The sequence below is a fragment of the Lethenteron reissneri genome, chromosome 17 (genome assembly GCF_015708825.2).
Source record: "Lethenteron reissneri isolate LAM-NWPU_2019-01 chromosome 17, ASM1570882v1, whole genome shotgun sequence".
In the NCBI taxonomy this organism is placed as follows: Eukaryota; Metazoa; Chordata; class Hyperoartia; order Petromyzontiformes; family Petromyzontidae; genus Lethenteron; species Lethenteron reissneri.
The window spans coordinates 11,144,898-11,159,504 of NC_083795.1; the positions used below are offsets into that span (position 1 = coordinate 11,144,898).

General features: G+C 50.9%; 1 protein-coding gene across 1 annotated transcript in view; it reads right to left on the bottom strand.

Moving 5' to 3' along the window:
* LOC133343480 (collagen alpha-1(XVII) chain-like) overlaps positions 1 to 14,607 on the bottom strand; it is a 48,129-nt gene that overhangs the window by 25,771 nt on the left and 7,751 nt on the right. The window contains 12 exon segments of the mRNA XM_061553131.1: positions 360 to 407; positions 771 to 1,049; positions 1,935 to 2,099; positions 2,576 to 2,665; positions 4,490 to 4,564; positions 5,035 to 5,103; positions 5,285 to 5,533; positions 7,295 to 7,456; positions 9,845 to 9,892; positions 10,217 to 10,246; positions 11,109 to 11,156; positions 14,420 to 14,539. Of these exon segments, the coding sequence (XP_061409115.1) occupies positions 360 to 407; positions 771 to 1,049; positions 1,935 to 2,099; positions 2,576 to 2,665; positions 4,490 to 4,564; positions 5,035 to 5,103; positions 5,285 to 5,533; positions 7,295 to 7,456; positions 9,845 to 9,892; positions 10,217 to 10,246; positions 11,109 to 11,156; positions 14,420 to 14,539 (1,383 nt within the window).

The following is a 14,607-nucleotide window of genomic DNA, read 5'->3' on the forward strand; positions in this document are numbered from 1 at the left end:
TCGTTGCGGCCAGTGTCCATCAATGCCCCCACCACACTCTTCTCCATCGCAGCATTACTCCTGTCGACTAGGCCTCGTCATTGACAAAACTGAGAGAACTACAGCAACATGAGAATAACGAAGCAATGCGTCCCAGGGTTGTCCGACAAGACTTTCAAAGTTTTGTTGTTTCAGGGAAAAAAAGGCTCTAAAATTATGGTCTAAGCATGCGTGCCACAGACGGGCACACATGTAAAATAGGCAACGTCTCGGGCAATGCCTCTACTCCTTCATCCTCTGCTCTGATGAAGGCCTGGTTAGTCAAAGAACGCGACTCTTCAAGGCAGTGTTACTTAAAATAAGAGACGTGGAAAGATCACCTTTCTGTCCAATGTCTCCTTTGTCTCCCTGTTGACCTCTGAACCGGGCTGGGAAGACATACAAAAGACACACGCACACACACATATATGAATGTTAATTTCGTTTAACCTTAAACAAGTAGATATAATTGCTTCTTTTATTTTCTAAACAAAAATTCTGGCAAAACAAAATGCATTGTGCTAATGTTGCACATTAAATACTGAAAACCACTTTCGACCTCAGTGTAAGTCGTGGAGTGGTGGAACAGTGGTTGGCAACAACGCGCCATTAATCCAGGGCACTCCATTGCATTCGCAAATGGTCAGTATGGGACCTTACGAGTTTCGTCTCTCAGGCTCTCCCCCCCCCCACCCCGTTCCCTTAGGGATGGACTCGACCGAACGGGAGCATCTCTCTCTCCATTCTCTCACCCACGATGTTGTCGGACCGCATCTCAGAGGCGAGGATGCTGGTGATGAGGCTCTCCAGGCCGGCCTCGTTGAGGTCGGCGAGCCCCCCCCCGGAGCGGCCACGGCCGCCGGCAGCCCCCAACGAGGAGCCGCTTCTCCCGCCGCTGGCCCCCATGTCGGAGTCGGTGAGCGCCCCCTCCAGAAACACTTGGTTGCCCACCTGACGCAGCCGCACGCCGTCTGACGTCTTCTGCCCCTCCAGATCGATGACGCGGCTCTTCAGCGACGATACTTCGTTCGCTGAAATCGCGGCGGCGGGGTGGTAGTGGTGAGGTGTTGGCGGTGGTGATGGCGGTGGTGGCGGTGGTGGTGGCGGTGGTGGCGGTGGGGTGGTGGCAGTGGTGGCGGTGCGGTGGTGGCGGTGGTGGCGGTGTGGTGGTGGCGGTGGTGGCGGTTGAAGCGGTGGCAGTGGTGGCGGTGCGGTGGTGGCAGTGGTGGCGGTGGAAGCGGTGGCAGTGGTGGTGGTGGGGTGGTGGCAGGGGGTGGTGTGGGAATGAAAAAACTAACGAACAAAAAATGAGCAGCGATCGCCTGAGTGGCTGTTGTTGTGCACCAGGGCGTGCGACGACGCTGCGATTCATCGGTTAGCATGGAGAGGATGATGATGACGATGCGATCTCCAGATCAGGTTTACACCCTCTTAACAAAGACAAACGTGTGTTTTTTTTGGGAAAAGGTTGTTTTTATGGGATTTGTCGTGTATTCCTCATCCTCGTTTTCTCCAATCCACGTTTGGCATTTGTTGGTGATACCAACAAATGGCTCTCAGTAAATCTCCAGCAGAATGATCACAGGAGCAAGAGGAAGGCCTGCATGCTACGGGCTGGTCAGCAACACCACTAATGTTATCAAGAGGCCTCAACGTGAAATGTGCAACCAAAAATGGCCCAAGTCAGAGCTAAATACGAACAACTGCATGGCTGGGTTCTCTACATCCACCAACTGAATGCAGTTGGCAGTTGTCTGTTTGTCACTCGCAAACTGTCAATACCTTTAAGCCACTCAGGGACAATAACACGGATGTCCTCCGAGAGACTTGGACCAAAAAAAAAAACCCAAGAGAAAAAAAAGGTACAAAAACAATCATCCCTCGCGGTGACGCGCGCGGCGTGTTGAGGAGCGCACCGAGGGAGAGGAGGCCCAGGAGCAGCCCAAGCAGGAAGAGCCAGGCGAGCAGTAGCGCCAGGATGAACATCCACCAGGAGCAGCAGGCGCACACCTTCCCTCCGTTCTCCTTCGTGCGCACCTCCATCACCGCCGCCTTCTCGGCGCCGACTGCCTTGCTCATCACTGTCACGCGCGGACAGAACGGGAGCGCAGAAACGCACGCGGACGTCAACCTTCGGTCGCAGCGCTCTGATTCTTTTCCTGCATTATTTTAACGCCCGCCTCCATCCTTATTGTTCCACCGGAGTCCATGGGACGAGGTGGAGGTAATGTATTCTGGCCATCGAGTGGACATCTGTAAAACGAAAAAAGAGCTTCATAGCTTATTGGACTCGAGTCTAAATAAAGATTCTGATTATTCCTACAAACCTCTCGGACGGCTGGAGATTCATACCGTAGCACAGGATGGCGGCTTCCGCTAAACTACTTATGGACCCATTTCAACGGGGCCTCTCTCGCGTGAAGGCTTGCGTCTTCGCACTCCACGAAGACTGCTTTGGCACATGTTGCTCATGCAATTACATTTATTTATGAATTATACGGACAGGAACATGAGCGCCGTCTAAAGCGCGATGGGCGTTCGAGGGAAAACATCTTACCGACTGTCTCGGCCCGTGAGTCGATGGTGTCCCCTTTCCTGGCCGCAGACGCTGCCATTAACTGCCTCTTCTCTTCCTCCAGTTGTCCAGCTGAACGCAAATTATGGTGGAGATGTAACAGGCAACGGACTTTGCTGGCAAATGAGAGTCGCCGGGAGAGGGCCGATCACAGACACTGACCTCTCAGTTAAACACGTCGGCTTTCGCGACCAGTATTATTCATAATAAAGGTTTTTGGGTTAGATCACGTTATTATAAATTTGTCGCATCCCTCCACCACCCGACACGGCCAATCAGTAAAAAAATGTGTCATGTCAACAAGTAATACACATCTTCTTGGTTCTTTCGGTAAAGTCACGTAGAAGGGAAGTAATAAAATGAAAAAATAAAAAAATAAAACATAATAAAATAATTCTCACGACGATTCGGCCACAACACAAGCAGCCGTCCTCAGGTAAAGACCAGGTCTGTCGAGGCGACAGCGTCTAAATGAAACACCACCACGCTTGGAGCGTCTATTTAAGCTGGGTTGGAAGGGGGGGAAAATGCGCCTTGACAAAAGAATCTGCATATCAAGAGAAATTTAGCATATTTATGGGAAATGCAGGAATGCGACTAGTGCTACTTGTGAAATGCGTAGGAGGTGGGCGGGGGGTTTTCAAAGTCATATTATGCCCATGCATTATGCAGGATTAGCAGCATCAAAGGGAGGGGGTAGGGGTAGCATTAATAAAGGGAAGGAATGTTAATAGTATGTAGCTGCAGTAACTAAACAACCACGTAAAAGCTAAAGTATAAACTACATAGTATCATCAGTATGCTAAATATACTCTCAATAAGCTGAGCTACTAACCGTAAGTAATACATTACAATTCTAGGTCGCAAAAAATATAATATGCTTCCAGCTAAACTTTTAAAACTATTTCCTTACATCACACGGGTCTATCCCATACTATATGCTGCTATTGGTGGAGGGTTGTGACACATACCGACTATAATCACCCAGGAATGTCTGTATGTCCTTAAAGCTCGTGACGTCCTCCACACGGAACCCCCCCCCACCTCATTAATAATCATGAGCAGGTGACATCACTCCACATCGAACAGCCCCCCTCATTAATAAATAATCATTATAAGGTGACATCCTCCCCCATTCATAATAATTAGCGGCTGACATCACTCCACATGGGGGGGCGAGGCGCCTCTTCCCCCCTCCTCGGCATCAACTCACAACCCTCACTACAAAGGCAGAACCCTCACGTCACGCGATCTCCGTAACGCTGTTGAGACATATAAGTAAAAAGGACGTGGTGATGAACAAGGGATTATAACCTTTAAATGAAATGAGTCTGTGTCACCGCGGCCTTACAAATTGCACACGAATTGATGCAATGAATATCACGTGGCGGTCTGCTTTTCGCTTGCGAGTTTCAGATTTACTGCAATACACCCGTCCTTGGACGGGCAAAAGGCTAGTTTATAATAACGCGATCTAAGGGGCCGTCCATAAATGACGTCACGCGATTTTTGACGATTTTTGACCCCCCCCCCCTCGTCACACAGCGTCACAAAAAGTCAGACCCCCCCTCAAATATGACGTCACAAACCTCTGCCCCCCCCCCCCCCAAATAAAACATGCTTCAAATTGCTTTAAACTATTGTCATTGTAGTGCGTATTTATTGTGGCGCTGCACTCTGATGTTGTAGGAGAAAACATCAAAACGTCTATTTAATTAAGTAGAACGTGTTGTCTATATTTATTTAAAGTTGCGCATTTTGATGTGATGTCACATTTCTCAACCCCCCCCCCCCTTCGTCACACATCGTCACAAATGTCTGACCCCGCCCCCCCCCTAGGTGCGTGACGTCATTTATGGACGGCCCCGAACCGAAAAACCTTTATCATGAACTGACCTCTGAGGTTGTTGACAAAATACTGCTTCTCCGACTCCAATTTAGGGAAGAACTCCGGCTGAAACATGGGTCCTCCTGCGAGGAAACACGTTAGCCATGGAGCACCCAATCACGCCCGCGCATACGATCACAATCTGGTCTTAAACGCATTAGTGCTTTGAGAACGTTTATAATGAAATCACTAAAAAGTATCGCCATTTGTTGACACCTTGTTGGATTTGGCCCTCTCTATGGTATGTCAATCATGAGGAGGGGCGGGAGGGTGTTGACCGTACATCACCGCTAGGGAGACAAAGGCGGCCGGGAGTGGTGTTGGCCACCCACCCCCTCGTGTGCCGTACCGGCCTTCATATAGATGCTCGCTAACAGCACTTGCCTCTACGGTCTGTTAAGGCTATACGGGGGATCTTTATCTTTGTTTGTGTTAGCGTGGGAGAGGAAATATGACTTGGTTCTTCACACATTTAAACCGGGTGAGCCGTTATTGTGCTGCGAGCGACATGTTAACGAGCATGCTACGGAACTCAGAAGGAAGCTTTGCTTACCTTTGAGGTCGTTGACGAGAAACTGCTGCTCAGCCTGCTTCTGCATCATGGCATCTGAGTACATGGGACCTGCTCATTGGAGATGGGCACATGGGCTCGGGGGTGTCATTGTACTCAATAAACTAGGCAGTGCGCTTTCAGGCAGAATCATGCACACAGCGGTTGCATCTTTTTCGTTTTGTATTAAGATTAAAAAATCTCCCAAGCACGTGCGCAACAAACTTTCTCCCATCCGCGCGCCGGCACTCACCCATGCCGTGGTGCTGCCCGGATCCCATGGGCATTCCCATCATGCCGTAGCCACCTTGCATGGCCTGGCTGCCCCCACGAAAGCCAATTCCTCCGCCTCCTCCTCCAACTCCTCCTCCTCCCCCCGCCGATGCCGCCTGCGCCATCATCGGGGCTCCCCCGGGCAGGCTGGCGTGCATGGCATATGCCGACAGCTTGGGGTCCATGCCACCGCCTGCCTTCGATGACTCCATCCCGTACTGCCCGTACACTGCGCACGCAGGCCAGAGGTGCGGGGAGGTCACCGGTCAGTGTGGAATGGCACCACCACGCTGTGTTTCCTGTCATTTTCATTTTGTAATTGTCACGTGCTGTACAGGTTTCGCTTGCTTTATGTTGGTTCGGTTTGTGTGATTTCACACTGTCCATGCGGCTAACCTCTTTCTACCCAAAATTCGCTGTGGAATTCGGTTTGAAATCACTCATATGCGGCTACGGGATCAGACACGGGACAATATTCTGTGTAACGGTCTTGTGCGATTTTGCTTTGTGCGCCCTTTTTTGGAAAGCATCTACCACATAAAGCGAGAGAAACCAAATATTCTAGGTATCTCTTCAATAAGATATGCCTGGTCTAAAGGGATTTCGTATTTATATTGTTGGAGCCTCTTTGTCAATCCACCAATGGATGAAAATCTCCCACTCACGCTGTATTGTTTGGTGATTGTTTTTTTTACTATACTTCACGCTGGCTGGTAAGGGTTAAAGGTTAGGGGGTAGAGCCCAAGACCGGTTTGGATATCACTCAACGGGGACGTTAGCTGGGGCCAGGAAATGAATTCAGGCCGTCAGGTTCATGCCACAATCCCACTCAATCCAATAACTAAATTAGTAACGGGTTACTAAATAACAACGGCCTATTACTCCCACGACTACTTTGCTGGCACTGCATTTTGGAGTAAACGTACATTAATAGAAGATGACTGATTGGAAAAGGATGATGTAAACTAAACTCATCTTTTGATTTAAAGCTTTCGTGACTGCAGGGATTCATATTCTTGGTTCTTTCGGTAAAGTAACGTAGAAGGGAAATAATAAAATAATAGAAATATAAAACAATCATATATATTTTTATTATTTTATTATTTCCCTTCTACGTGACTTTTCCAATCAGTCATCTTTTATTAATGTACGTTTACTCCAAAATGCAGTGCCAGCACAGTAGTCGTGGGAGTAATAGGCCGTTGTTTTTTAGTAACCCGTTACTAATTTATATTATTTTATTATTTCCCTTCTACGTGACTTTACCGAAAGAACCAAGAATATAAACTCATCTTCTTGGTTCTTTCGGTAAAGTCACGTAGAAGGGAAATAATAAAATAATAAACCTAAAACATAATAAAATACAATTCTCACGACGTTTCGGCCACAACGCAAACGTCGTGAGAATTGTATTTTATTATGTTTTATTTTTTTATTTTTATTATTTCCCTTCTACGTGACTTTACCGAAAGAACCAAGAAGATTAATCTCTGCAGTCACGAAAGCTTTAAATCGAAATGTAAACTAAACTATTTGTATTTTTCCAGGCAACGTCCACTGTGCGATATGGCTCTTTTTCAGAAGCGACCTGGCCACAAATAAACGCTCAACAAAGTGGCTCATCGTGTGGAAATTTATAGCCGCCAAATACTCGAAACGTATATTGATTCTAATTGTGGAGGGAAAACCCAGAGGACCCGGAGAAAAACCTACGCGACCACGGGGAGAATATGCAAACTCCAAATATACAGGCGTGAGGGTTGTGATCGAACCCACGACCTCCTGTATACCAAGCGAGGTAGTTAACATCTCGTCATCCATGGAGGTGCAAGATATCAGAGTGAGTAATACATTGCAACCAATTAATATGGCACTTCAATTGTCAGGAATGTAAATAAAAAAAACATCATCAAAAAACAGAATGTAAATTCAAGCCAGAATTCTGTCTCTCCCGCAATAGTCACTCCAAGCTATTGGCAACTCCCCTCACCTGAAATGCTCTCGTCCACTTTGATGAGGGCCTCCTCATCGGAGCGCTCCTCTCTCTTGCTGGGCAGGGGGGGCTTCTTGGGGATGGGCAGCGTGCGCGGGGGGCTCGAGCTGGAGGAGCGCGTGCCGCGCAGAAGGCGCTTCACGTCGTTCAGGTCGGCCCCTGGAGGGGGGGGGGGGGGACGAAAACGAGGTGCCGAGTTGTCGTCACGATCGCTCGCGCAGTCGCGCCGCTCACGTCCCCCCCGGTGCTCGTGGCTCCGATGCATTAAAATTTGTTGCGTTCCGCTCCGCTCCTCCGCGTCAAACCGTCGGCGGCGGATGCGTTTCGTGCCGAGCGCCCAGGTTTGTGCGCTGAACTTTTACGATTAAATGTAAAGGACTTGCGTGTGTGAAACAGAATGGACTTGGTCAATGACAAAGCGTGGTTGGTAATAGCCACGCTGCACGGAATGAAACTGGGTTGGGTGGCGGGGGGCAGCCGGGAACAATTATCCCCCTCTTCATATCCCAGGACCCAAGATCATCTGGCCCGTGGGTCCTGGTGCAGTTGCCCTGCCTGGACACTCGATAGCTACGCTAATGGACTGGAAAAGGCACAGGAGGCTCATGCTACGTGAGTTCTGGGCATCTCTATACCGACTGAGTACAAAAATTTGGCACATTGGTCTCATCGTAGGTGCTGTGTTGGGGTGTCCACCCAGTAAATGCACAAGTTTTCATGATGACATGTGAAATTTTGTCTAAAATTTCGACTGCCACTGCGAACTTTAATGCTCATTTGATGATGTGCTGTTGTGGAGCATTGAGGGTATTATCAAATATTTTTAGGCCAACCAGGCTAAGGGATTTTCTCTGCCAGTTTAATCCAGTCGCAAACATTTAATCAGGAGCGTATTCATGTTCATAGCAAATGTTTACTTTTGTAGGGACACTTTATACACATCATCACAGCACACCATCAACACAATCTGGACAATTCACCCCTTGGGCATTTATCCAAACTCTACAACAGTGGTTCTTCTTATCCTGGGGGGTGCGAGACATGCTCGATTTTTTGAGAAGGCAAATCATTGAAGCACTAATTAAGCATGAGCACGTAAGTGAAACTACTTTGTTTCATCAAACCCGATTGAAATCCAAAGACTGCAGTAAAGGTTATGCACCACTGCTCTACAATATACAATAGTTGTTGCTTTTAAATAGGACTCTTCAAACAGAGCAGCCCAGAGTGCTTTACAATGAACCCCCCCCCCCCCCCCCAAAAAAAAAACCCCTCCAAACTCTATGAAGAAAGTGTCAGACACCATGACGCCTTTGAAATGGAAAATTTGACCACCAAGGTGAATTCAAGTAATCCAGGGATGGGTGATCACAATGAATATGGTAAGGATAATGAAATGATGTTTGTTTTCTTATTCTATCGCTAAGGGGCGCTGTACCCTTGCACATTGACAGCTCTACCGCTTGTGCAACACTCCACCAATCTCGCAATGTGCCTCTTGCTTCGGTGCGACGGGGAGGTTGATCAGCAATGTGTCTACTACGTTCGTGTCGCGGTTGGTGGGTGAGCCAGTGGACAACTTCACGGAGTGGCCTGGTGATATATCTGAAATGCTGCCGGCGAATGATCGAAGAAGGCAGTGGAGTGCTACTGTGTAGGTGCACGTGTGGAGGGGGTGGTGAGGTGCTGCTGTGTAGGTGCACGTGTGGAGGGGGTGGTGAGGTGCTGCTGTGTAGGTGCACGTGTGGAGGGGGTGGTGAGGTGCTACTGTGTAGGTGCACGTGTGGAGGGGGTGGTGAGGTGCTGCTGTGTAGGTGCACGTGTGGAGGGGGTGGTGAGGTGCTGCTGTGTAGGTGCACGTGTGGAGGGGGTGGTGAGGTGCTACTGTGTAGGTGCACGTGTGGAGGGGGTGGTGAGGTGCTGCTGTGTAGGTGCACGTGTGGAGGGGGTGGTGAGGTGCTACTGTGTAGGTGCACGTGTGGAGGGGGTGGTGAGGTGCTGCTGTGTAGGTGCACGTGTGGAGGGGGTGGTGAGGTGCTACTGTGTAGGTGCACGTGTGAAGGGGGTGGTGAGGTGCTACTGTGGAGGTGCACGTGTGAAGGAGCAGTGAGGTGCTGCTGTGGAGGTGCACGTGTGAAGGAGCAGTGAGGTGCTACTGTGTAGGTGCACGAGTGGAGGGGGTGGTGAGGTGCTGCTGTGGATGTGCACGTGTGAAGGAGCAGTGAGGTGCTACTGTGGAGGTGCACGTGTGAAGGAGCAGTGAGGTGCTACTGTGTAGGTGCACGTGTGGAGGGGGTGGTGAGGTGCTGCTGTGGAGGTGCACGTGTGAAGGAGCAGTGAGGTGCTGCTGTGTAGGTGCACGTGTGGAGGGGGTGGTGAGGTGCTGCTGTGGAGGTGCACGTGTGAAGGAGCAGTGAGGTGCTACTGTGTAGGTGCACGTGTGGAGGGGGTGGTGAGGTGCTGCTGGGGAGGTGCACGAGTGGAGGGGGTGGTGATGAAGTGAGGGGGCTCGGCGATGACTTGCGCTGGGTCGAGATAATGACTCACATCGTCCGTCGGGAGAAGCGCTCTGCAGGCGAGCTCGGATCTGGCTCTCTGTCGGACAAGACGCCATCATCATCATCATCAGCCGTGGGCAGTCCTGTCCAAGCAAACCTCTGAGTTTTCTTGACAGTTTGAATTATCTCATTAACATGCATATGGCCATGCTATCATTGGGGCATAGTCTTCCAAAGGCCATTCTCTAGCATGGAGTGGCACATTGCACTGCTTTCGAAATATACATTTGGTCATCCCATGGTATGCCTGATAGAACAATTAGATTATAATTGAGAAAATTACAATAAGATGCTTTTGGTAAAGTGATACATCTGCATGCGACGTCGCGACACAGCGACACGTTAAGAGTCCTCCACTTACCTCGAGATTGGCTTCTACCTCGTGCAACATCTAAGTAAGGGGAGAAAGTGCGGTTGTCAAAGTTAATATAATCCTCAAACTCATTCCAGTATTGTCTATATAGACTCAAGTGTACATGGGTGCAGGCAGAGGGTGAGGGAAGGGGGGGGGGGCAGTTTACGTCTGGGATGCGTTCCTGAAAAGTTGCAACAAATATGGAAACGATGTAAATCAACGCAATTAACAGGGTAGTAAGGTGGAGGCGACGGATACGAGAGAGGACGGATGCCGTCAGCGCCGTGTGGGTTGAGGCGACGCAAGCAGGGAGTTGGCAGGTAGTGTTATTATTGCTAATGTGATGACGTATTTGCGAAACGGCGTAAAAGGGGGAAGACGTACATCGGGGCATTGCTGTATGATATTTACACTGAGCAGGTAAACAACCTTCCGGGTTTATCCCCCTTTTTCTTTTTTCACGAGTGGAGACCCATTGCCCCAACCGGCCCCACTGCCCCCCTACCGGCCCCACCCGGCCCCATTGCACCACCAGCGCTCCCCCGCAGAGCTGTCCACCGCTAACAGTCTCACGCTGACATTCCGTGTCGTCTGTGCGTGTTCCCACAGTGGCTGGCCATCGAACAAAGGCGGTGGTCACCGCATCGCGCACTTTCAGATGCGCCTTTGCGACCGTCTGGAACGCTCTTCTATCCGAAATTAAGCAGCCACTGGAGCTATGCACTTTTAAATCATCATCTAGATTCAGAACTAATTTATTCAGAACTGCTTTTGGTGTTTAGCTTGTTGTCTTTCCCCCGCACCTCCGATTAGCATGGTTGGCTATGTACGGCGCAAAAGAAGTTGAACGTTCATATGCACGGTGTGCATTCATTGTTGCTCGACATCGTTGACTTACTGATTTCCTTGCGGGTGACTTCGGGGGAAGAATTGTCACTCGAGCTTCCTGCGACAACAACAATATCGCACGAGGGAAGAGAAGGCATCACTCGCGCCAGGTGGCAATGTGACGTGTGACGAGGAGTTGCACAAACAGAGACCTGCATGTTGAACTTTCATTGCCAGAATGGGACTAAGCGAAATGTCCGACTGAACATCTTTGGAAACAGATCTTTATAGCTCGTCGGGTTCCTCCGGTCTAAATAAAGATGACTTGATTTTGAAATATTCCAATGGCCTCATAACTCTCTATAATCCGGTAACTGGTAGCGGGCATTGCCTGCTATTGGCTTCAGTGTGACACTCCATGAGAGACAAATTACTTGGTCCGATGATCATGGTGATTATTGAACTTTAAGTGTTTAGCGCAAGACTTGGGAAACATGAAAACTTCAGGCTGGCTCATCCTCAATGATCAATACCAATACACCACCAGGCTTGAATTGTTGTCGGCTAAAAAATAAGTAATTAATAATTCCTAGTTATTAGTGTAAACGTCACTATATACCAACTTTCAAACTCAAGCCTCTGGAGAACAGCAACTATATTTCACTCCAGTCATTCAGTCACGATCGAGTATGTAGATCAGATGATGTTTCCAGCACTGTACTCGGTGCCGTCTCTACGCGCAGTCTTCCCTTCCACATCCACCTCTGAAGCCAGGGCACGAGTGGGAGGTGGGATGTGGGGGTGACAAAGATTATCCGTGTGGCCTCGGTGGAATTGTAGCACGGCTCGTATTCAATGTTGCCGTGGGGCTCTCCCGTCCCCTCCTGCCTCCCCCCCCCGCGTCCTCCCGCGAAGGCCAACATATGAACTGTGATCAACATCAACGCGGCTCAGAGCAGTGCGGCCACAGAAAGGCGCGCCAGAGCTCCTGGCGTCTCGTGAGATTGTAAAGAAGGTCTCCGCTTTGATCGCCAACGACGGCGCCTGCAGCGATACACGGCGGACGTCTCGTGTTCAAAGTTGGGGTCCTTCCGTGCTCGGTCGACACACGGAGCCGGCCGGTTGTGTAAATTTAACATTCTCATGGTGGGGCCCAGTCGATCCGTCGATAAGATGACGACTGTTAATTTCTCATTTTATCACACCCGCCCCCCCCCCATAGGCAGAGTATTTTATTGGGTGAAAACCACATAGCAGAATCACCCCCACGAATTGTGAAACGTTCGTGATAGATAACCTTGTACTGCAAGAATGGCGCAAATACCAAGTCTACCAATGAGTTGATTTCATGATTTTAATGACAAGGCTAAGCATGCTGCAAGCATGCTTAGACCGCCTCCAGCGGTCTAATTGCCAGTTGACTTCTTGCAGCATTGTGCTGTCCATGTGCTGTGTGTGCTGGACTTGTCGAGGTGGTGTAACACGTAGGCTTTCGCGACCAATATTACTCACAAGCAATGTTTTTGGGTTAGATCGCGTGAAGTATACATGTTGTGTCGTAGCCCTCCACCACCCGACACAACCAGTAAGGTGTTTGTCACGTAAACAACGCGCCAATAAGTTTACTACTTCAGCACGCCGGTGTGTTAGAGAGTAAATCCACAGCATTTACAATTTGAGTAGTACGACGTTTCGCTGGCAATTACATCAACCAGCATCATCGGCTGATTTGCCAGAATAGTGAAGCAATCCACATGTTTACGGTCTTAAATAGAGCAAATGACGTCATCACTGAACCCATCAGGTGCAGAGATCAGAAGGCGGAGGAGAGGGTATTGTATATATAATTATAAGATAGATTAGTAATCAGTTAATTAGCAAGTGTTTCCTCTGTGAGGAATGCGGTTGTAAGATGTATTACTTAATACGCGTCCAGGCCGCACTAATGTGTCTTCTCATTTGAGAGATGTCTTCTAGATTGTTTTTTGACAATCGATGTACTCAGTACTGAAGACATTTCATACGTGGGGGCAATCGTAACTCTCATGATGCTCTTAGCCCTTCTTGTGCATAATTAGAATTTAGATGAGTCAGTCATGATCGTCTATATGCAAATGCTATTCAGAGGGAGAGAGAGAGAGAGAGCTGCAATCTGTCATATATTAATACGTAAAACCAAAATTCTACAATTTTAGGTCCCCCTAAATGTATGTCGCACGGGTGCACTCATAGTGCAAGGGCAGCTGAATGTTTTTTGCGGGCTTACAAACTCGTGCTCAACCACGACAAACTCAGTGAACCAACACATTTGCTTTCCGTGGGGCGTGACGCTGAAGCTAACAAGAAAGCAAACACACACAAGCAGGACTCCGTTCTGTATCTGCACATCCTCTAAGTATTTGTGTTAGTCCATGCTCGCGTACGGCACAAGCAGCTGGCGGTGAAGGTGAGGGCGCCCCCTGACCCCCCCCCCACCTCCCCCTCACCACCCCCTCACCTCCCCTACCCCCAACTCCCCTCACCTCCCCCACACCTCCCCCACCTCCCCCTCACATCCCCAAACTCCCCCTCACCTCCCCCACCCCCACCTCCCACTCACCTCCCCCACCTCCCCGTCACCACCCCCACATCCCCCTCACCTCCCCCACCCCCCACCTCCCACTCACCTCCTCCACCCCCAGCCTCCCCCTCACCTCCCCCACATCCCCCTCACCTCCCCCACCCCCCACCTCCCACTCACCTCCCCCACCCCCAGCCTCCCCCTCACCTCCCCCACCCCCAGCCTCCCCCTCACCTCCCCCACATCCCCCTCACCTCCCCCAACTCCCCCTCACCTCCCCCACCCCCCACCTCCCACTCACCTCCCCCACCCCCAGCCTCCCCCTCACCTCCCCCACATCCCCCTCACCTCCCCCAACTCCCCCTCACCTCCCCCACCCCCCACCTCCCACTCACCTCCCCCACCCCCAGCCTCCCCCTCACCTCCCCCACATCCCCCTCACCTCCCCCAACTCCCCCTCACCTCCCCCACCCCCCACCTCCCACTCACCTCCCCCACCCCCAGCCTCCCCCTCACCTCCCCCACATCCCCCTCACCTCCCCCACATCCCCCTCACCTCCCCCACCCCTCCCCCACATCCTCCTCACCTCCCCCACCCCTCCCCCACCTCCCCCTCACCTCCCCCACCTCCCACCTCCCCCACCTCCCCCACCTCTCCCACCCCCCACCTCCCCCACCTCCCACCTCCCCCACCCCCCATCTCTCCCACCCCCCACCTCTCCCACCTCCCACCTCCCCCACCTCCCACCTCTCCCACCTCCCACCTCCCCCACCCCTCACCTCCCCCCACCTCCCCCACCCCCACCTCCCCCACCCCCCACCTATGTCGTAGCTCAAGTTGACCGTGGGCTTGGCGCTGCGTCGCTCCAGGCTGGAGAGGGGGGAGCGGCCCCGGGTCCCGAACTGCGTGGAGCTCATCGTGGCCGAGCGAGCGGCGCCACCTTTTGTTGGGGGTCGGGGGGGGGGCCATGGGAGGGCGAGAAGAAGAGGAGGGTCGAGAGGGGGTGGA